This window comes from Macaca thibetana, chromosome 7 (genome assembly GCF_024542745.1).
Source record: "Macaca thibetana thibetana isolate TM-01 chromosome 7, ASM2454274v1, whole genome shotgun sequence".
In the NCBI taxonomy this organism is placed as follows: Eukaryota; Metazoa; Chordata; class Mammalia; order Primates; family Cercopithecidae; genus Macaca; species Macaca thibetana.
The window spans coordinates 136,208,650-136,233,439 of record NC_065584.1 but is presented as its reverse complement, the minus strand read 5'-3'; the positions used below and the strand labels follow the sequence as shown (position 1 = coordinate 136,233,439).

General features: G+C 40.0%; 1 protein-coding gene across 2 annotated transcripts in view; it reads right to left on the bottom strand.

Moving 5' to 3' along the window:
- TMOD3 (tropomodulin 3) overlaps positions 1–24,790 on the bottom strand; it is an 80,268-nt gene that overhangs the window by 10,883 nt on the left and 44,595 nt on the right. For both annotated transcript variants that reach the window (XM_050797942.1, XM_050797943.1), the window contains 5 exons: positions 13,926–14,048; positions 12,507–12,596; positions 7,393–7,523; positions 4,481–4,588; positions 663–806 (listed from right to left, as the gene is read on the bottom strand). In XM_050797942.1, the coding sequence (XP_050653899.1) occupies positions 663–806; positions 4,481–4,588; positions 7,393–7,523; positions 12,507–12,596; positions 13,926–14,048 (596 nt within the window). The remainder of the gene's footprint in view (positions 1–662; positions 807–4,480; positions 4,589–7,392; positions 7,524–12,506; positions 12,597–13,925; positions 14,049–24,790) is intronic.

Sequence of the window (24,790 nt, the reverse complement as noted above, 5' to 3'; positions counted from 1 at the left end):
GGGGTAATGAAAATGTTCTGGAATTAGTGGTAATGGCTGTAAAACTCCACAAATATACTAAAAACCATTTAACTGTATATTTTAAAAAAGTGAATTTTACTGTATGTAATTATATCTCAATAAAAAATTAAAAACATGGATTAAGAAGCACTGGGTTAAATTTTAAGACATAATCCTCTTTTCTACCTTCATAGTTTACAAAAGTTGTTTGAAGGACTGAAGGAGACATTTACCAAATATTTTTTCAAATAACTGGAGTTATTTTTTCAAATAAAAAAATTAATAGCTAATCTGGACGGAAACATTGCTAACATGTATCTCTCTGCCTCTTACTTACAAAGACCCTACAATGTGGACCTTGCCAGCACAGAGCTGAAAAATTGGAAGGTGGACTAGGTCACAGGTAAAAGTCCTCTCAGTTCAAACTAGATAGCCATCTAAATTCTCTTAAAATGATCTAGGGAGAGTATACACCTTTATATTGTATACACTGTTATATACACTAATATTCTAGATACCCCAAATGTCCGCTCTCCATTCAGCCCAGCATCTTTCAACAGGGATCCCTGACAGCCCACCTCCCATCCCCATCCTGAGTCGCCAAGCCCTACATAGCAGTGTGGGCTGTAGCTTCCTCGACATTATTATTGTAGAACATTGACCTGATTGTCAATCTTGAGCTCTGCCAGGGTTTCATTATCTCTTAACGCATCAATCAGTGCCAGAATCCCAACTCCTGTGATGAAGTTGGACTCCACATTTAAGCTCTTCAAAGTTTTGTTCACTTTCAGCATTTCTGCAAAAGCCTAGAAATTAAAGAAAATATTGAGATGAAAATTTGATATAGTACCTACTACATATTGTACATGTCATAAACAAATATATTAATTAACATAACTGCCTTAATGTTTGTCATTAGTTGTTTCCGTTTGACACAGTAGCCCATAGCTCTCACAGGTACAGTTGTCCCTCAGTATTCATTGGGGATTTGTTCCAGGACCACCTGCAGATACCAACATCTTCAGATGCTCAACTGCCTTATATAAAATGGCATAGTATTTGCATACAACCTGCACACATCCTCCTGTATACTTTTCATTATCTCTAGGTTACTTAATATACCTAATACAATGCCTACACATCATTTCATTTTTGTGGATTCAACACAGTACCTGGCATACAGCAAATTCAGATTTTGCTTTTAGAAATCCATAGAATTTTTTTTCCCAAATATTTTTGATTTGAAGTTGGTTGAACCCATGGATGACTGTATCTACTTTTCTTTTTCTTTTTTTTTTTTTTTTTTTTTTTTGAGACAGGGTCTTGCCCTGTCACCCAGGCTGGAGTGCAGTGGCATGATCATAGCTCACTGCAACCTCTGCCTCCTGGGCTCAACTGATCCTCCCACCTCTGCCTCCTGAGTAGCTGAAACTACAGTTGTGCACCATCATGCCCGGCTAATTTTTGTATTTTTTTGTAGAGATGGGGTTTCACCATGTTGCCCAGGCTGGTCTCAAACTCCTGGGTTCAAGCAATCCACCCACCTCGACTTCCCAAAGTGCTGGGATTACAGTTGTGAGCTACTGCACCTGGCCTGTACCTATTTTTCATATGCACCCTGTCATAATCTTTAGATTTTTTGATCACGTGTAATTCCCTGTTGGTGACATTCTCTACTCCTCATTCCCTACTTCATGCTTCTTTCTTCTGTCTCTCTCACTCTTTCAGTTTCTGTGTCAGACCAACTTCATCAATGTCCCTGGAACATCTTTTCTTATTTGGGTCTTGCTGTAGGTGGACCATGTGAAGCCAAAATGAGGGTAAATTATGTACTAATTTCCAAGGCAGGGGCCAAAAAAGTGGTCAAGGCAGAAGGCCAGAAAAGAACACAGATAACCAGAACCAGAAGAGCACAAAGGCTGTTGAGAAGAAGGGGCTAATGAAATATTAAATTCCTCAAGTAATGGTATGTCTTCAATCTGCTTCTGTTTCACTTTCATAGGATACGGCACAGTATTAGACATCTGACTCAGTGCTTAATAAATACCATATTGATTAATTAACAGAAGCCTACAAGTGAAAAAAGAAAGAGGAGGGAGACTGGGAAGGAAAGAGAAAGAGACAGAGAGGTAGGAAGAGAGAAGGGAAGGAAGGAGGGGAAGGAAAGAGAAAGAAAAAAGAAGAACGATCATGAGTTTATATAAAACAGCCCCGTAGGGGGATTAAAAGCAAGCTTAAACTACAGAAAATATGGGTAAGACCAAGCTTAAAGTTAAAGGAAAGGCAATAGGGGGTAGAGATACTACAAAAAACTGTGGCTGATACCTACATACTTGTCCTTTCTATTAGCAACAACTAGCTATGTGACCTGGAACAAATCCCTTATCCATACATTTATTCAAATATTACTGATGGTCTATTATTTGATTAGCACTGTTCTAGATATTCAGAAATAAAACATATTGGTCCCTGCCTGGCAGAATGTTCCTTCTAGTTGGGGAGGGACGCAGATAATAAAAGTAAGCAAAGTGCAATGTTAGAGGGTAAAAAGAAAAAAGGCACAATAGGGTAGAGGGGGAGTACTGGGGGTGGAAGTGGGGTTGGTATTTTATATAGCATGGTCAGGAAAAGCCTCACCTAGAAGGTGACTTTTGAGCAAAGAGTCAAAGTGATAAGGTGAAGTTATGTGGATTATTTTAGGAAGAAAGTTCAAGGCAGAAGGAACAAAGGTACGGGCCCTGATTTGGGAGTCCACATGGCATGTTGAAGAAGGCTGTATGGCTAGAGTAGAATGAAAGAAAGGGCAAGTAAAGGAGATGAGATTGACTTATGTGAAGCCTTATAAGGCCACTGAAAGATTTTGATTTTTACTCTTAATGAGATGGGAAGCTGCTAGAGGGTTCTCCGAATAGGAATGAGATAATTTTTTTTTTTTTTTTTTTTTTTTTTTGAGACGGAGTCTCGCGCTGTGTCACCCAGGCTGGAGTGCAGTGGCGCGATCTCGGCTCACTGGAAGCTCCGCCTCCCAGGTTCATGCCATTCTCCTGCCTCAGCCTCCGAGTAGCTGGGACTACAGGCGCCTGCGACCACGCCCGGCTAGTTTTTTTTTTTGTATTTTTAGTAGAGATGGGGTTTCACCATGTTAGCCAGGATGGTCTCGATCTCCTGACCTCGTGATCCACCCGCCTCGGCCTCCCAAAGTGCTGGGATTACAGGCTTGAGCCACCGCGCCCGGCCAGGAATGAGATAATTTAACTTAAGTTTAAAAGAATCACTCTTAGTGCTATGTAAAGAATTGATTTTGGGGTAGGTAAAATAGATGAAGGTAACTCAATTAGGAGGCTGTTGCAATAATCCAGGTGGGAAAAGATGGTGGCTTGGGTCAAGGTGGTAGTTGTGAAAATGGTGAGAAGTGGTTGGATTCTGAAATATTTTGAAGATAGGGCTAAAGGTATGTTTAAGGTTGCAAGAAAGGGATGTCAAGAATTATTCCATTATAATTTTTTTTTTGCCTGAGCAATTAAAGATTGAAATTGCATTTAGTAAGACAGAAAAGAGCAGAGAAAAGCAGGCACAGGATGGAAGTCAGGAGTTTGGTTAAGGACTTACATGTAAGTCAGGAGTTTGGTTAAGGACTTACATGTAAGATGTAAATTAGACATCCAAGTAAAGCTGCTGAGGAGGTAGCTGAACATGAATACAGAATTCAGGAGAGATACAAACTGTAGATAACAACACCGGGAGGCATCAGCAAGTATATGGAGATAATATATATATTTCTGAGATTACCCAGGAAGTCAATATAGACTGAGAAAAGAAGGACCAAGTTCTGGGCCATTCCAATATTTAGAAGTTGAAGAGATGTGGAGAAACCAGTACAGGGCTTTGAGAAGGACTGTCCACTGAGGTAAGGGGAGCCCCCAATGGAGTGAGTGATACTCTCAAAGCCAAGTGAAACAAAAGGTTTATACCATGATCAAGTGGGATTTACCTCAGGAATGAAAGGTTGGTTCAACATATAAAAGTCAATCAATATACCATATTGACAGAATAAAGGACAAAAACCATATGATCATCTCAAGAGACACAGCAAAAGCATTTAACAAAAATCCACCGCTAAAGATCCATAAATGGAATCCTCTGAAGATGTTAAAATAATGTGGTAGATCCCTATGTATTGATACAACAAAACTTTAAAGATAAAACGTAGAGTAAAAAATCAAGTTGCAGAACAGCATACATGATTCCATTTATGTTTTAAAAAATTCATAGGAAGGAGGGGGAAGCTGGGAGGGGGAAAAATTCATAGGAAGGAAATACAGGAAAAAATAAACACAAAAAGGTGGTAAGTAATATACTGCCTAATAGTGAGCTAAAAGATTAACTATAAAATAAAGGGGTAAATCTCGTTCATAAAAATCACCACTGTAACACACCCTGGGTATGTCATAATTTTGGTATTCTCAAGTAGCTTACTTACAGTAGCAACAGGGTCATTGCTCCGGGTGGCTGCAAGACTGAAATATTTCACATGTGTGTTGGTTTCCAAAGCCTTTGCAAAATCTTTTAGGGTTGGAATTGGGATATTCTTGAAAGACAATAATATAAAACATCATTACATTTCAATTTTCATTATATTTAGTTTCCATTAATCAAATATTTTTTTTTTTGCTTTAAAATGTATTCAGAAGTTATACAAACTCAAAAGAATTAGTCTACAAATGAAAACAAATAATGCAGTTTTCTCCACATTTATCTGACTTATTTATGATGGAGCATTTGCATAAACTACTGACTCAGAGCAGTGCACATAACACCATTTCTCTAGCACTTAGATTTAAAAAAATTCTCACTATTCTCACCTTTCATTATTCTTTGTATGTATGTATGTATTTATTTATTTATTTTGAGACGGAGTTTCACTCTTGTTGCCCAGGCTGGAGTGCAATGGCACAATCTCAGCTCACTGCAACCTCCATCTCCGGGATTTAGGCAATTCTCCTGCCTCAGCCTCTCAAGTAGCTGAGATTACAGGCATGCACCACCAGGTCTGGCTAATTTTGTATTTTTAGTAGAGATGGGGTTTCATTATGCTAGTCAGGCTGGTCCCGAACTCCTGACCTTGGGTGATCCACACTCCTTGGCCTCCCAATGTGCTGGGATCACAGGCATGAGTCACCGCTCCCAGCCTTCATTATTCTTTTTATATGAAAATAAAAGTGGATTTACTTTTCTACAAGGAGAGAGATGAAGGAGCCCATCTCTGATGGAGTATGATTCCTGAGGCAGACAGACTGTTCTCAGTCACTTAGTTTAAGCTACAAAGTACTAAGAGAGATTAAACCTACACTACTTGAAGGAGAGAAAATAAAGTATTGAAGATGCTGGTTTTTCTCCGTAGTATCTGAGACTTCAATTCCCCTTAGCCTGGTTATTTTCAGATCATTACTGTTTATTTAGAGAAAGGAATACACAGGGACCAAATTAAAAAAATTAAAATAGGCCGGGTGCAGTGGCTCACACCTGTAATCCCAGCACATAGGGAGGCCAGGGTGGGCAAATCACTTGAGGTCAGGAGTTCAAAACCAGCCTGGCCAACATGGTGAAACCCCATCTCTACTAAAAATACAAAAATTAGCCAGGTGTGATGGTGGGTGCCTATAATCCCAGGTATTCAGGAGGCTGAGACACAAGAATCGCTTGAACGTGGGGCGGGGCAGAGGGTGCAGTGAGTCAAGATCGCAGCCTGGGCAACAGAGCGAGACTCTGTCTCAAAAAAACAAACAAACAAACAAACAGGCCGGGCGCGGTGGCTCAAGCCTGTAATCCCAGCACTTTGGGAGGCCGAGATGGGCGGATCACGAGGTCAGGAGATCAAGACCATTCTGGCTAACACGGTGAAACCCCGTCTCCACTAAAAACTACAAAAAAACTAGCGGGGCGACGTGGCGGGCGCCTGTAGTCCCAGTTACTCGGGAGGCTGAGGCAGGAGAATGGCGTAAACCCGGTAGGCGGAGCTTGCCGTGAGCTGAGATTCGGCCACTGCACTGCAGCCTGGGCGGCAGAGGGAGACTCCGTCTCAAAAAACAAACAAACAAACAAACAAAAAAAAAAGTGAGTAATCAACTATGAATATAAGCTTTAAGCTTTCTCTGAGGGTTTCCTTCCTCCACTCACAGGAAGGATTACTCCCTAGAGGAGCACAGAGGCTTTCTTCCCTAGGCTCGTGATTTCCAGATGCTCTCCTCCCCTTGTCCCCCAGTTCAAAAAAATCAACTTTTAAAATAAGGAATTTATAATGAAGCTTTTACACAATGGCTAATATCTAGATAATCTGAGTTTACTCTTCGGTGATTAATTACCCCTATGCCCTCCTAATTTCTTCTTTCCTTACTCCAGGGAACAGTTGCATTGTTTAAAACTCAAAGTAAGATCCCAGAAAGCCTATTCCTAGGTGATTACTCAAGAGAATTTAAAGCATGTTCACACAAAAACCTGTGTGTGAAAGTATATAGTGGCTGTATTAATAACCATCCCAAACTGGAAGGAACCCATATGTCTACCAACTGATGAACAAATAAACAAACTGCAGCATATCTGACACACTCACCAGGAATGAATCTCAAATGCATTATGCTAAGAAGTCAGACCCCAAAGGCTACATACTATAGGATTCCATTTATATGATATTCTGGAGAAGGCAAAATGATAGGGAAAGAAAATAGGTCAGTGGTTGTCAGGGGCTAGAGCTGGGGGGCAGAGAATGACTACAAAGAGGTATGAGAGAACTTTTGCAGTGACAGATATATTCTACATCTTAAGTGTAATGGTGGTTGTACAAAATTGTATGCACCTGTCAAAATTCATAGACCTGTACATTAAAAGGGAGATTTTTACCATATTTAAATTTTACCTCAAAAAAAAACCAGGTTTTATTTTTTGAGATGCGGCGGTGGCAGGTCTCACTATGTTGCCCAGGCTGGTCTCAAACTTTTGGGTTCAGGCCATCCTCCAGCCTCAGTCTCCCAGATAGCTGGGATTACAAGCATGCACCACCATACCTAGCTAAGGAACCAAATTTTACAAAAGCAAGACCCAAGAGGCTAAATGTTCTTAGAAGCGGGCAGTATTTAGAAAACCCGAGAGATTTATTCTGACAGTTTGTAGGGTTTACATTTTTAGATGATAAATTTCTCAAAAAGCAAGTGAGAAAATACTATACCATAACACTTCAGTATCTAAAATATGAAGAAACCTATGTTAGCATACTGGTAAGAGCAAAAACTTTACCTTAAAGTAGAAAGAATTAGACTATTTTATCAACTGCCCAGCTCTCATCCTAGGTTCAGCCGACTCAAAGCAATACAAAACCACTCTGACTAGCACACTTACCTTTATATTATTCAAATTAACTTCAACAAGATAAGCATCATTTTCTTTAATTCTCTTCAAACTCTCTTCTACGTTGGTTGGATTTGGTGGCTCATCAAATACTGGAAGAATCTTTTCACCTTTGACCACATCTGCAGTGATAAATGAAAAGAGCAGCGGTTGATACTTTTTTTTTTTGAGATGGAGTCTCGCACTTTCACCCAGGCTGGAGTGCAGTGGCACTATCTCGGCTCACTGCAAGCTCCGCCTCCCGGGTTCACGCCATTCTCCTGTCTCAGCCTCCTGAGCAGCTGGGACTACAGGCGCCTGCCACCACGCCCAGATAATTTTTTTTTTTTTTTTTTTTTTTTGAGACGGAGTCTCGCTCTGTCGCCCAGGCTGGAGTGCAGTGGCGCGATCTCGGCTCACTACAAGCTCCGCCTTCCGGGTTCACGCCATTCTCCTGCCTCAGCCTGCCTGGTAGCTGGGACTACAGGCGCCTGCCACCACGCCCCGCTAATTTTTTGTATTTTTAGTACAGATGGGGTTTCACATTGTTAGCCAGGATGGTCTCGATTTCCTGACCTCGTGATCCGCCCACCTTGGCCTCCCAACGTGCTGGGATTACATGCGTGAGACACCGCGCCCGCCCCGGATAATTTTTTGTATTTTTAGTGGGTTTCACCATGTTGGCCAGCATGGTCTCAATCTCCTGACCTCGTGATCCGCCCGCCTCAGCCTCCCAAAGTGCTGGGATTACAGGCTGGGCCACCGCGCCGGGCCTGGAGTTGATACTATTACAGTGGATGCAGATATTCACTTGGTAACATCTCTTTCTCTCTCTCTCATACACACATATTTATTCAAGAGGACAGATTTAAAAGTTTCAGCCCCACAGTTCCAAAAAGATCCTTTATGTGTTGGCACATATTTATTTATTTTTTTTAAATGGTTTTTTTTTTTTTTTTTTTTTTTTGAGATGGAGTCTCACTCTATTGCCCAGGCTAGAGTGCAGTGGCGTGATCTTGGCTCACTGCAACCTCCTCCTGCCACGTTCAACTGACTCTCCTGCCTCAGCCTCCCGAGTACCTGGGACTACAGGTGTGTGCCACCATGCCTGGCTAATTTTTGTATTTTTAGTAGAGATGGGTTTCATCATGTTGGCCAGGGTGGTCTCGAACTTCTGGCCTCAAGTGATCTGCCGGCCTTGGCCTCCCAAAGTGCTGGGATTACAGGCGTGAGCCACTGCGCCTGGCCTTGACACACATTTAAGGCATCCAAATAAAATTTTACTGAATATAAATACCAAACATGTTCAATATTTAATTTATTTGCCATGTATCAGTCTTCAAAAATGAATATTTTCATTGTCTTAGTATATTACAAGATATTTTTACCACTCAAATATATTTGATAGCACAAGTTGATGATGCCATTTGTTTTTAGCAATATTTAAGATAAAGTACTAGTATGATAAAATCTAGCATCTCATCATTTCTCTGAGATTTAACTGATAATTGGCATAAAGGCAGTAAGAATCACAGACTTAAAGAAATACAGCCTAAATGAGAAGAATAAGGTGATGGGAGGGCACATTACCTCTTCCTCCCATGGGGAGTACTCTGCAGTGGGAAAGTAGGGAGAACTTTCTGTGAGAAAGAAGGAATAGGAAGGAGGGTGGGAATAAGGAGCAGAGAGGGAGAGGAGGTAAAGGTACACGGAAGAGCTACTGAAACAGAGTCTCCAAAATTTACTGCCCTCCCTCACTCTCACTCCCTAATCTTTACCTCAGCTACCCACACGATAGGAATATGATGCTTCAGATGTGAACAACAGAGGCCCTGAAATCCTTGAGTCCTTTCAAGAGATCACTGTGCTCTGCTGCCTGTGTGTGGGGGTCCATGAACAACTATAACGGGTAAACTTTTATGGATAAATTTTCTGGGGAAAGCATTACTTTTTTGTGGTCATTCAAGTCAAAGACCACAAAAGGCTCACAAACTAGTGAATGACCACAAAAGAGTAAGAGCAATTGACATGGAAAGACTGACCGGGTTCAAAATGGACTACTATCTGGCTTTTTTCCTTCCTGCCTTCCTCTAGATTTTAGAAGCAAAACTCATCTTGAGACAGGGTGCACTGATTATCCAATAAATTCCATTAAGGGTATCTTGTTACTTTCAAATATCACACACACACATAGAGCATCTTGAAGAGATCAATTTAGATAAAGGTTTGAAAATTACTTTCCTGAGGTAGGGTGAAAAATCTGAATATATTTAGTCTGGAGAAGTACATATTAAAAGAAGTTATGCTAGCTGTTTTCAGATTTTTCCTGTAGAAGCTGAGAAGAGACAAATTTAGTGCTGTTCTGAAAGGCTGGGTTAGAACAAGTATAGATTGCCAAGAAGCAGAACTTGGTTCAAGACAAGGAAAAGCTTCCTAATGGAGCTCTGCTCAACAACAGAGAGTGGGCTCCCTCTCACTTGAGTTCAGCAAGGTAGTCTTCAAGACAGCTAGGGAAGAACTTCCTCAATGAATGGAAAATTGAGTAGTTCTAATTTTATAAAACCACAGGATGTGTGGAATGGGGAAAGAAATCTCGAGAGTCTTGCACCTTAATGAAATAATGAATCCAGTCAATGGGATGCAGGAATTATTAAGCAAAAGGTTCATGGGAAACTTAAAAAGGATGGATCAGGCTGCCTACATTTGAACCCTGTGATCAATCTCATTCCCCCAAAGAGGAAGGATTAGATTTGATAAGCTAAGTTCTTAATATGATTCAATCACCACCCATGAAGCATTCTTGCCAAAAGGGACCTGCACCTGCACCTCATCAAGCCGCTAGAACTAAAAATTTATGGAAACACAGGTGATAGAAAAACATAAAATGATACCATAAGGTTGAAATCAGCCAAATCCAGAATGTGGAAAATTCTATGAAAAATAACCCAGTTTCTTAAAAAATAAATGGCATGAAAAAAAAGAAAAAAGAAAAAAAAAAAAAAAAAAAGGAAAGAGGTTGGGGAGGAGAACTGTTAAGAAATTAAGGGAGACTAAAAAGACAAACAACCAAATGCAGTGTGTAAGCTTTTTTGAGTCAATAATGAAATGACATTTTGGACAGAATAGAGGAAATCTGGACACAGACTGGGTATTACATGATATGAAGAAAATACTGTAAATTTTAAACTTTGATGATGGCATCATGATTACATTAAAAGAAAAGCCTTTATTTGTGAGACACACATATGGAAATATTTATAGGTGATGTAATACAAATGAACAGGGTTTGCTTTAAAATACTTCAGGAAAAAATGTAGAAGGGCTAGGGAGGGAGACAGAAGATGAATAAAACAAGGCTGGCAAATGTTAAAAAACAGCTGAAGCTGGGTAATAATATATTATTCTCTCTTCTTTTATGTATGTTTGAACACTTCTACAATAAAAACTGAAAAATGAGAAGCGGGATGGTCAAATTGCAAAACATCGTAAAAAGGAATGTTATACACATGTCTGAATGAGGTAGATGTATACATATTGACTAGAAAACATGGTCCACTGCTAAGTGATACACTATATAACACGGGTTAAAATCCTTACCACTGACTTTGTGTAAAATATTGAGGTTACTTAATTATTTTAAAATCTCAGCTTTCTCACATGCAAATTAAAGATAATAATATCTATTTCAAAGAACTGTTTTGAGGGCTGAGAGTACTCCACGTCCAAGAGCTGTGCATGCAACATGGCCCACAGTAAGCATTCAAAAACATTTAGTTGGCCAGGCACAGTGGCTCATGCCTGTAATCCCAGCACTTTGGGAGGCTGAGGTGGGCAGATCGCCAGAGGTCAGGAGTTTGAGACCAGCCTGGCCAACATGGCAAAACCCCGTCTCTACTAAAAATACAAAAAAAAAAAAAAAAAAATTAGCCAGACATGGTGGCGTGCACCTGTAATCTCAGATTCTCAGGTGGCTGAGGCAGGAGAAGTGCTTGAACCTGAGAGGCAGAGGGTGCAGTGAGCCACGATGGTGCCACTGTACTGCAGCCTGGGTGACAGAGGGAGACTGTTTCCAAAAAAAAAAAAGAAAAGAAAAAAAATTAGCTAATAGAATTATTACTGAAAAATTAAGTTGCAATAAATACTTACAGTATAATCTTTTTCTGTAAAAAACAAGAGACAATGTATAACATGTATACATTAGTACAAACAGTGAAAAGTCTGGTAGGGTATATACAAAAGTGTTTTAACAGGATGCTGTTTGGGTAAGCAGAGGGCATGACAGCTGCAGACAGAGACACTTTTACTTCTTCCCATAAATACTTATGTATTGTTTAAATGTGCTACAAAGGCATGTATCACCTTGCTAATTTAAGAACACCCTATACATGAATTTTTTATCTGTTTTTTGAGATAGGGTCTTGCTCTATTGCCCAGGCTTGAGTGCAGCAGTGTGATCACGGCTCACTGAAGGCTCAATCTCCTGGGCTCAAGCCATCCTCCCCTCAGTCTCCCAAGTAGCTGAGACTAGAGACATGTGCCACCATGCCCAGCTAATTTTTAAAATTTTGTAGAGATGGAGGTCTACATTTCCAAAGCTGGTCTTGAAGTCTTGGACTCAAGCGATCCTCCTGCCTCAGCCTCAGAAAATGAAATTACAGGCATGATCCACCACACCTGGCCCCTATAAGTGAATTTCTGAAAAGCTTTGCTTTAGGCTATATAATACTTCACAGCAGACTGAAAGGTTTAGGGGTTGAATAGTTTTGTGGTATCGCCTGAATCTGATTTTATAATGTAATTTCTTTGTAAGTATTATTATCTATTTCTTGAAAATTAGTAGTAGTGATAATAAAATGTCAACAAAACCAAGTTTGACTAGCTTTTATACTGTTTAGTTATTATTTAGTGAGGTAGAGTGGTTCTTACTACATTTGCTGACCCATTAAGCACAAAATATTTAATACTCTATTTTCAATGTCTTTCTTGGTTAATACCACCAAATTGAAATATCAGGTTTCAAGTACATATATATAACATCTAGTATGTGAATACTTAAGCTGACACAAGGCGAAAACAAAATATATTTAATAAACGATTAGAATTCACAAAGCATTTTAAGTACTCACCTGAAAAATGTTCTTGGTCAACACCATTACTACTTCCCATCATATTACAGAACTGTGTATTCGTTATCAAATTGTGCATCCCAAGAATTGCTATATAGAAAAAGAAAGTTTTTATTGTTTTAAACATGAAGAGTTTTACAATTAAAAATTTTTATCAATAATTTTAATATTCTCTGGACCTTTTCCTATAAATTACAGATCACACACACACAGAACAACAAAATGATTAAAAATCACCTACAATGTCATTCTCATCAATACTCTTATTATTTTTCCCCACATTTCTAAATTTACATTTCCCCGCATTTCCAAAATCAGAGTTGGAGGCAGCCTAATCCTGAACGTAAATCTATGCTTAGCTCCATCTGGTGGCTAAGAGAGAAAATGGAAAGGATCTATTTTTGCCGTTAATTTCACAAGGTTTCTAGGAATATCATGTGACAAAAAGCAGATTTTCAACTTAACCTTCGTATTTTAATGTATGTTAATCTCATGTCATTAATTTGCATTTGGACTCCAGTTAAGAGTAAAATACTAAAGTATTAGGTTCTTGTATGTAAGAATATGAGCACCCTTCAAATATGACAGGAGGAAAAATAAATTTGGTTTTAGTTTTTGATGCCCTTGTGTACAAATAAAGCAGAAGTCAGAAGATGTCCTTGGCTCATTCCACTCTGATTAATGTACTATTTACAGATCTGTCAATCCTCAGTCCCTCAACGCAAAGACTCCTGCTCTGGCTGTGGCATCACACCTTGACCTGTCCCTTTCCAAGGTCCTTCCCAAAGGACCATCAGTGCTACATTCAGACTTAATAGTTCTTGGGGTTATTTGGTATGAAGAACTCCCCATGCATCACACTTTTCTATCTAGGAAAGTAGGTCGTACATAGGTACGGAGGGGAAGATACTGGTCTAGATAAGAAATTGGCAATAATGAAAATAATAGAGAGGTTTGGAGTGTTTCATATACACTTCAGAAAAGTTGGGAAGGTGGTGAGTATAGCTCAGAACTGACTGCTTCAATCTACTTTCTAGTTACTCATCTCTCAGTCTTCTGATAAAGTAGGTCAGCAGTTGACCCTGAAGACTCTTTTTCGGTGTTCAGATGGGACAGCTTCTAGCTGAGCACCAGCTGATGAAAGATTTTTAGAAAGACTTTCAAATATGACAACATGGGAAAAGGTGTCAACAATACAATACATTCTCTTAACATAAACATTTCACTATTGAGAGTATTTAGAGAAATGAAACTCTTTATGTCAGCTTTATCGTGTAAAATATAAAGCCAAATATGTGGTTACTGATTCAACAGTACTTGCTAGGTAAAGAAAACATCTGTATCATGTATATAGGTATGTGCTGGTATTTCCCACTCCACCCCACGTTTATTCACAAATTAAATTGTTTTAGGTGATACCTGCGAGGTCACACAATTCTGTATCAGAAGCACTTGTCAAAGCTTCTTCTAATTCTGGATCAAGAGACACTTTTTCTTCTGTAAAAGTCTGTACAGGTTTTTGTTTGGGGATAAATATTTTCCCTGTAAAATAAAGCACTTTGTTAACTCCACTATTACTGCTATTAACTCATTACCATTTTATCCTTGTAACCAAAGTATGTATAATTGAACCTGAAGGAAAAGATTAACATTAACAGTAATTTTGTTTTATCTCTGACATAGATTTTTAAGTTTCCAGTGTAATATTTTGGCTGTAAAAGTTGGAAAGAAAAGGTCAACTGAGAAACTTTTCATCTGTGGAAATAAAAATGGGCTCTTTTTAGAGTAATTGCGAGTTGCTTTACAAATAATCAATCAATAAATGAAGGAATAAACAAAAAAACCTATAAAACTTTAAAGAGATTGAAAAAAAAAAAACCCAAAAAAACCAGATTCCAATTTCTTTTTTTTTGAGATGGAGTCTCACTCTGTCACCCAGGATGGAGTGTTGTGGCGTGATCTTGGCTCACTGCAACCTCTGCCTCCTGGGTTCAAGTCATTCTCCTGCCTCAGCCTCCTGAGTAGCTGGGACTACAGGCGTGCACCACCACACCCGGCTAATTTTTGTATTTTTAGTAAAGACGGGGTTCTGCCATGTTGGCCAGGCTGGTCTTGAACTCCTGACCTGAGGTGATCCACCCGCCTTGGCCTCCCAAAGTGCTAGGATTACAGGTGTGAGCCACCGCGCCCGGCCCCAATTTCTTATTATTAAGCAACAAACTGTTACTGTCACATGGGGGATGGCAGAGACAATTATGATTCTAGAAATTCAAATTCTGATTGCAAGTAAATTTCTACGTCCTGAGTGGCACTCTGAAATTTTTAGTCATTATTCCTCCAAGCCTCAATGTACACGAACAAGAAACTAGTTACTCTAGAAACCTAAAGACTTTATCATATGAAAATCATGTTTATGACCATATGTTCTATGCAAGATTGAAAATACGAAGGGAATGGAAAAATGCTAATAATTATAACTGCAGCACTAGCTGACCAAACAAGATGTACTCATACAACTTGGGTTACTAAGCTTGCATAGAACAGAATACCCAATTAAAGTTGGTTTAAACTGATGCTTCAAAAGCTCTCATGTTCATGTTAGTCACCAGGGATCTTACTAAAGTACAGATGCTGATGCAGCAGGTCTGAGTAGGGTCTGAGATTCTGCATTTCTAACCAGACTTCCAGATGATGCTGATCCACAGACCACTCTTAAAGCAATAAGGGTTCAAACAACATGAAGTTTTATTATCTCACTTAATAAGCCCACAGGAAGGTGGTTCTAGGGTTGGTTTAGTAGCTCACTGTTGACATCAAGGATCCAGGTTCCTTTGTTTTTCTCTTTGGCTATTCTCAGTGTGGAGGCCTTTGTTCTTAGGCCTTCACAGTCTCAAGATGACCTTTGTAGCACCAAGTATTATGTCCCTACACAATAAAGCCAGAACAGGAAGGAGTTCTTTTTCAATTGCCAACTTTATTTAAGGCTAGTCAAGTGAAGCAGCGGGAGTAGAAATGGAACAAATAAATCTGTAACTGGTTGTGATCAATTAGCTGTAACCACCACTGCACTTGGACCACCCTCAACTGCCAACTTTTACAAGAAATCCTGCACTGCAGATTTTTCCTTTGATCTATGCCCCAGCTGCAAGGGTGGCTAGGAAAGCAAGCATCTGTGAATGGTTGTTAAATGGGCAACTATAGTGTCTGTCCCAAACTGAAACCAACTAAAGTACTTTTATATTCCCTCAATTCCCTGAACATTTCACCATAGCTACACTTAGACATTGTGCAATGTGTTTGTCTTTTGCATGCTTTTCAAGGGGATGCTGTATGTTCTGTTCATCCCTGCATCCTTGCCTAGAACACAATAGGCAATCCAATTTGCTGAATAAACAATTTGGTGATCACCTTCAGTCCAATGGCCCCATTTTATAAAGTATAATTTAAATACATGGGCTCAAAGTCACACAGCAGAGCTAATACTAGAACACAGGTTGTCAAACTCTTAAGGCCAGGGCTTCAGTGCTTTTTCCAATTAACTGGTGGCTTACAAACTTGATTTTTTTAGCAACAGACTTTTCCCCCCCAAACAAATGCCCACCTATATGGTGGTATATATAACTGATCTTAGTACCAAATTTTGGAATTCTGGTGACTGGATAATCTTTTATTATTGGTTCACAGGTAAAGAGAAATCCAAATCATTATGTCCTGATAATTCCATACTTTTCATAGTGGTTGAGATTACAACTAAAGTGACATACATTTCAGGGGGGCATAATTTTAATTGCCAGTTCAGGATAATTACATTTTCCTTAGCTCAATCTACCAGTTTTCAACTGTGTATGGCAGTAGTTCTAAATGTTATATGCACAGTGGCTTCACTGTGAGAGCTTTACAAAATTCTCATGTCCAAGCCCCACTCCAGAGATGCTGGTTTAGTTAATCTTGTATGCTGCATGGGCAGCTGAATTTTTTAAAGCTCTCTAGGGATTTTGATGCATAGCAGCCAAGGTTGAGAGCAACTGGATTATGGTATTCACTGACTAAACAAAACTACTCAAGCTTCTTGCCACAAAAAATGATCAGTATGTGAGGTAATATTTATGTCAAATTTAATTTAGCTATTCCACAATGTGTACATGTAAAAAAAGTTATACACCGTAAACAACACAATTTTTACTTGCTAATTTAAAAAAAAAACTACACAAACTATCAAATAGCTGCCCATGTCTTGAGGGACTGATGGAATCTAAAGCACTATAAAAATCTAAGATGCTTATTTTTTATAATCCTTATACACATTCCTTAAGAGGCATTATTCGTATCTAATTTCCCCCATACATAAATTTTTGCTAATGCTTACAAATACAAAATGAATCTCGGCAGAAAAATCAGTAAGGCAAAACAAAACTCTCAACGACCTAGAAAAATTTTTCTGTCATACAGAATTTTGCTCGATTTCATAGAGTTCTGACATAGCTTGGCACCTCTTCTGGCACTTCTCTTTGGCACTTTGGGAGGTCAAGGTGGATCACCTTAGGTCAGGAGTTCAAGACCAGCCTGGCCAACATGGCAAAACCCCGTCTCTACTAAAAATACAAAAATTAGCCTGGTGTGGTGGTGCACGCCTGTAGTCCCAGCTACTCAGGAGACTGAGGCAGGAGAATCACTTGAACCCAGGAGGCAGAGGGTGCAGTGAGCCAAGATCACGCCACGACACTCCAGCCTGGGTGACAGAGTAAGACTCCATCTCAAAAAAAGGAAATTGGATTCTGTTTTTTTTTTTTTTTTCCAATCTCTTTACATAATTTTTCTGTATGTAGAGATTTTTGCTATAGAGCGATTTAGCTTGTAGAATATTGTTTTTTAAAATACAAAAAGTAATTACTTCATATTTTCTTCTAGGTTAGTTGAACACTAATACACTGTAATAAGTTATCTTTTAATGCATATATATGAAGTTTAGTTATAGAAAAGTAGAAGTAAAGAAATTAATTTTGTAAGAAAGGATAAACTAGGAAGGACCTAAGTTAGTATTATGAATACAAAACCTAAGGGACTCTCAGCAAATTAATTTACAGATTTATACAATCTCTTTCAAAATCTCAGTTGGTTTTTTTATAGAAAGTGACAAACTGATCCTAAAATTCATATGGAAACCCAGAATAGCCAAGAACACAGTTGTAAGTAAGACTTAAACTTCCCAGTGTCAAAATTTAATGCAAAGCTACTATAATCAAAACGGTGTTGGTGCACTAGGAAAGACATTTAGATCAACAGAATATAACCAAAAATCCAGAAATAAACCCTTATACTTATGGTTGATTTTCTACAGGAATACCAAAACAATTCAATGGAGAAAGAACAGTGTTTCAACAAATGGTACTAAGACAACTGCATAGTCACATGCAAAGTTTTTTGTTTTTGTTTTTTTTCTTTTGAGAGAGTCTCTCACTTGGTCACCCAGGTTGGAGCGCAGTGGTGCAATCTCAGTCCAATGCAACCTCCGCCTCCTGGGTTCAAGCGATTCTCATACCTCAGCCTCCCAAGTAGCTGGGACTAGTAGTAGATGGGGTTTTGCCATGTTGGTCAGGCAGGTCTTAAACTCCTGACCTCAAATGATCCACCTGCCTCGGTCTCCCAAAGTGCTGGGATTACAGATGTGAGCCACCACTCTTGGCCCTCAGATGCAAAGTTGAATCCTTACCTCACACCATACTCAAAATAGATTATAAACCTAAATGGGATGGACATGGTGGCTCACGCCTATAATCCCAGCACTTTGGGAGGCAGAGGCGGGCGGATCACCTGAGGTTAGGAGATCGAGACCAGCTTGGCCAACAAGGTGACACCCCGCCTCTACTAAAAATACAAAAACTAGCCAGGTGTGGTAGCACATGCCTGTAATCCCAGCTACTCAGGAGGCTGAGGCAGGAGAATCACCTGAACTTGGGAGGCGGAGGTTGCAGTGAGCCGAGATCGCGCCATTCTACTCCAGCCTGGGCGACAGAGCAAGACTCCGACTCAAAATAAATAAGTAAAATAAAAACAAAAACCTAAATGTAAGGGCTAAACTACAAAACTCTTAGGAAAAAACATAAGATTATATCTCCTTGGGAGGCTGAGGCAGGCGGATCACCTAAGGTCAGGAGTTGAAGACCAGACTGACCAACATGGAGAAACTCCATCTCTACTAGAAATACAAAAGAATTAGCTGGGCATGGTGGCGCATGCCTGTAATCCTAGCTACTCAGGAGGCTGAGGCAGGAGAATCGCTTGAACCCAGGGGGCAGAGGTTGCGGTGAGCAAAGATAGTGCCACTGCACTCCAGCCTGGGCAACAAGAGCGAAACTCTGTTTCAAAAAAAAAAAATTTTATCTCCGTGACCTTGAGTTAGGCAATGGTTTTTAGATATGACACCCAAAGTATAAGTAACAAAAGAAACATAGATAAATTGTACTACATCAAAATTAAAAACTTTTATGGGGCAAATTATACCATCAAGAAAGTGAAAAGACAATCTGCTGAATAGGAGAAACATTTTTTGAACCATGTATCTGGCAAGAAATTTTTATCCAGAATATATAAGGAATGCTTGCCAATCAACAATAAAAGGACAACCCAGTTTAAAAGTAAGCGAGGATTTGAAGAGACATTTCTACAAAGAATATGTACAGCTGGGCATGGTGGTACACATTTGTAATCTCAGCTACTCGGTCAGTCGAGGTAGGAGGATTGTTTGAGCCCAGAAGTTCGAGTCCAGCCTGGGATGCATAGCAAGACCCCATTTCCAAAAAGCAAACAAATATACAGTAGTCTAACAGTACATGAAAAAATACTCAGTATCATTAGTTATTAGGGAAATGCAAATCAAAACCACAATGTGATATTACTTCACACCCACTAAGATGGCTATAATAAAACAGACAACAAGTATTGAAGCATGTGGAGAAATTTCAACCCTGGTACATTATTGGTGAGAAGGTAAAATACTGCAGCCACTTTGGAAAACAGTTTGGTAGCTTCTCAATTTGTTAAAGAATCGTTACCTTATGATCCAGCAATTCTATTCCTAGGCACATACCCAAGAAAAATAAAAACATATGTCTATACAACAACTTGTATAAAAATGTTCATAGCAGCATATTCACAATAGCTAAAAAGTGGCAACAACCTGTATGTCCATTAACTGAGAAACAGATAAACAAAATGTGGTATCCATACAATAAAATATTACTCAGCCATAAAAAAGAATGAAGTACTGACACACACTGTAACAAGATGAAACTCCAAAACCTTATGCTAAGTGAAAGACGCCACAAATACATATTGTATGATTCTGTTTATAGCCGGGCGCGGTGGCTCACGTCTGTAATCCTAGCACTTTGGGAGGCAGAGGCAGGCAGATCACGAGGTCAGGAGATCGAGACCATGCTGGTTAACACAGTGAAACCCCTTCTCTACTAAAAATACGGGCGCCTGTAGTCCCAGCTACTCTGGAGGCTGAGGCAGGAGAATGGCGTCACCCTGGGAGGTGGAGCTTGCAGTGAGTTGAGATCACATCACTGCGCTCCAGTCTGGGCGACAGAGCGAGACTCTGTCTCAAAAAAATAAATACATAAACAATGATTAGATCAGATTAAAAAACTCTCGGATAAGTATGAAATGATACATTCCCTACCCCCAAGTTAAACAAAACAAAAATAAAGCTGACCCTTGGTTGCTAAGAGTGTTAAAACAGTTTAGTAATGTTTCTGCAACTACAAAACAGCAGCTAAGGAAATGGAAGACACTGAGATAAGAATTCATATAATAGTAATTTAAATGTATGGCATTTATCCAAACCCATGTTTGTGCCAAGAAAAAAAAAAGAAAAAGAAATATCCTGTGCCAAGATCCTTGTTATTGTCACAAAATCAGTGAGAAATACTGTGATCCATGTTAGCAATTCCATTGCCAGGACCTTTCTTTACTAGTCTTCATCTCTTTTGCTCTGATAGCAAGTTACAGCTGCAACAAATGTTAAGAATTATCTTAGTCATAGCTCCCACCCTTGTTGAGTATATAAAAAATATAGTAACAAGAAACAGAGATGGCTCTTGGTTACTTCATTCCTACAGAGTTGAAAGGCCCTAGCTAACTTTACTGTTTGTTTACAAACTGCCTTGTTCCAGAAAAGATTGAAGGACCCTATGCCACTATAATCTCCAGGAGGCTTTGCGATATATTGTTTGACAAGCAGCACACAAACCTCAAACCAATCAAACTAAAGGATGAGGGGACAGAGCCTAGAAAGACGTTTTTGTTTTGATACAGTGACACACACCACACCTGCTTGATGCTGCAATATGGTCACCAATAAATGCTTAGTCAACAAATGGTTAGTGAGTGAGTTTGTGTATACTAGACAATGAACTAGAAAGACACCACAAGGAAAACAAAACAAGAGATCCTTCACTTTAGGGAGCTAATACTCTAACAGGGAAATAGAATAGCAACTGAATCCTAATCTGGAGGATCTTATGTCAAGATGGGGTAATAAGGACAGAATTTACCCACATGCCTGAAACAACTAAAATGGATAAAATATATGAAACAAGTTTTATACACACACACACACACACACACACACACACTTTTAAAGAGATAGGTCTTGTTATGTCGGCCAGGTTGGTCTTGAACTCTTTGGCCGCAAGCAATCCTCCTGCCTCAGCCTCCCAAAGGGCTAGGATTACAGGCATGAGGCGCCATACCTGGCCAGAAACAACAGTTTTCAAGACACTGGCCATCAGGCAACAAAGGACAGTGATCCCTATGAAATGGGGAAAACAGAGGTGAGCCCTGTGAGTACCTAGCTTATTGCCTGGAGAAAGGTTCCAGGCTGCAGATCAGGGAGCAGAAATTCAGGAAGAGCCTGGTGAACTCCGAGCTGAGGAGACACAGCTGAGGTCCAGAAAAACCAAGGCAGCCAGTGTTTGAAGGATAGGGAACCAGAGAGGAGGGAGCTGCACACAGAGGGAGCCCAGAAATGTGCAGAGGGTTGCACTGAGTGTTCAGCAGAGCACCAATTGGTACGTGTATGTGAGGAGCTACTTTGAGCCAAGGAAGAAAAAAAAAATCTGAAAGCTTAGAGGTAATAATGCCCATGTTCATGTAGAGCTGGGAATAGAACCTGTTCCTACCAGCCAGACTGGAAAAGCTGACAATTCACAAGGCTCATAATTGGGTAGGGAACTCAGAAGGGTCTTGCCTCAGTATTGGGGAAATAATTAGCCCTAAACTGAACACTGCTCTAGTCTCACCTAACACATCTTTTTTTTTTTTTTTTTTTTTTTTTTTTTTTGAGACGGAGTCTCACGCTGTTGCCCAGGCTGGAGTGCAGTGGCGCGATCTCGGCTCACTGCAAGCTCCGCCTCCTGGGTTCACGCCATTCTCCTGCCTTAGCCTCCTGAGTACTAGGACTACAGGCGCCCGCCACCGCGCCCGGCTAATTTTTTGTATTTTTAGTAGAGACGGGGTTTCACTGTGGTCTCGATCTCCTGACCTTGTGATCCGCCCGCCTCGGCCTCCCAAAGTGCTGGGATTACAGGCTTGAGCCACCGCGCCCGGCCCTAACACATCTTAAAAGCAAGACTCTAAGGAATCAAACTGTTTCCAAGTAACTTAATTGCATCCCAGAATGAAACTCAAGAATATATATAGGGATATCAATACATCCAGCACCGGAAAGTTTGATACCCAACAAACAATTACAAACATGCAAAGAAATGGGAAAATCTGATCCAGAAGAAGAAAAAAAATCGAGTCTATCAAAATTGACTTAATGATAGATGATAAAATTGGCAAGTTAAGGACATTAAAAGTTACTATAATTATATTACATATGTTCAAAAAGTGAAGTAGAGGCATGAAAGATTTTTTTATTTTTTTTGAGACAGAGTCTCACTCTTTTGCCCAGGGTGGAGTGCAGTGGCATGAGCATGGATCACTGCAGCACTAAACTCCTGGGCTCAAGCCATCCTCCCACCTCAGCCTCCAGAGTAACTGGAACTACAGGCGCACACCAACACATCCAGCTAATTTATTTTCATTTTTAGTAGAGACAAGGTCTCACTGTGTTGCCCAAGCTGGTCTGAACTCCTGACCTCAAGTGATCCTCCTGCAGTGCTGGAACTACAGGTGTGAGCCATCATGCCTGGCCGAAAGATTTTTTGTTTTTTAAAAGTGCTGGGTGCAGTGTCTCACATGCGTAATTCCAGCTACTCAGGAGGCTGAGGTGGGTGGGAGGATTGTGTGAGGCCAAGCATTTGAGAACAACATAGCAAGACCCGCCTCTAAAACGAATTTCAAACATTAGCCAGATATGGTAGCACGTGCCTGTAGTCCCAACTACTTAGGAGGGTGAGGCAGGAGGATTGCTTGAACCCAAGAGTTTGAGGCTGCAGTGAGCTGTGATCACGCCACTGCACTCCAGGCTGGAGTACAAACAACAACAACAACAACAATAACAACAAAGAACAGATAGGACAAACAGAAAAGATATACCATGCCAACTAATCAAAAGAAAGAAAGATAGGCTCTATTAACATCAGGCAAAGTAGGTTTTATAGCAAAGAATATTACCAGAGACAAAGGTCATTTCATAATAACAAAAAGGACAATTCATCAAGGGGATATAACAATCCTAAAAACAAATAGCAACAAAGCCTCATAGTACAAGATTCTGAAACGATCAAAAGCAGTATTTTAGCCTGGCCATGGTGGCTCACATCTGTAATCCCAGCACTTTGGGAGGCTGAGGTGGACAGATCACGAGGTCAGGAGACCGAGACCATTCTGGCTAACATGGTGAAACCCTGTCTCTCCTAAAAATAGAAAAAAAATTAGCCGGGCGTGGTTGTGAGCGTCTGTAGTCCTAGCTACTCAGGAGGCTGAGGCAGGAGAATGTTGTGAACCTGGGAGGTGGAGCTTGCAGTGAGCCAAGATCGTGCCACTGCACTCCAGCCTGGGCAAGACTCCGTCTCAAAATAAATAAATAAATAAAAAGCAGTACTTTATGGTATGTAAATCATATGAAGAAATATTGGAGGAAAGGAACTATCCAGAGTGGGTGTAGTTATCCAGGAAAGGTTCCCCATAAAACCGGGTGTTAACATGAGTAACAAGCCATCCATCTGGCTAACTCCTTACCCTAAAGGAGTTAACAGTGAATCATTCAAATGATATTGCATGACCCGTCTGAAAAGGAGATGCCGGCATCTGCATGACTAATGTAAATAGCCCATTTCAAACATCAGCTTCAGTGCCTGGGAAGACCACTTTTCAGGTCTACGAGGGATGTTTAGGATTCATAAAACATGATTACAAAAATAAGAGCCAGTTTTTATCTTTGGACTTAGCGGAAACCAACTGCCCAGTGGTGGTTATGTAATCCTGTAGATGTAGGCAGGTTTGTAACCATGATCTTTCTGGTTTACTAAGGGATCACATCTGTCTTTCCTCCAAAGAAATCACATATTCAGAAAGGTGAGAAAGAGTAGGTTTTCTGGAAAGCTAACATAACTGTGAATAAATAACTTGGACAGTATATGGGAAGTCCTTAGTTTAAGGCAACTGGGTGAAATTTACCTTTAGAAGAGCAGGGAGGGGCATGTGGAATTCTTGGGAAAGAATACAAGGGCGTTCCATTCTCAGGATAGGAAAAGAGAAAACAACCACCAAAAGGCATAAATGGCTGTACCCCAAGGCCCAGCAGGAAGAAAAGGAGTGTGGTGCAAGGAAGGGAGGAGCCCACAGCAGGTGAGTCAGCAGCTCAAACAGAATCAGAATGCACATCTCTGTATGGGATATAAGGTGCAGCCATGGCTGTGGTCCGTCCGTGAAGTAACACAGGGGAAAAAAAAATCTTAGTCTAGGTAAGGGTGGAGCATGATACTAGCAACAGAGAGGAGGAGTCCCCAGCAAAACAAAACAAAATGACAGGCAGTAAAAAAATACTGAAGACTGGGACACAGTATTTCTGTAAGTGATAAATTCATGGCAAGGTTCTATGCCTCATCTACCTTTGAGACAGAATACACATGCTACGTAAAAATATCATGGGAACTAATAATCAGTACTGAGAATTTTCACCATTCTCTGAATGAGAACAAGCTGGATGAATACTCTCTTTCACCCTTGTGCTGGCCTATGTCTCAGTTATATACTTTGCAAAATTTTAAGGAGGAAGAGGTAAAAAGCTACATGTACCTTTCCAACATTTTAACATGATATTTTTAAGC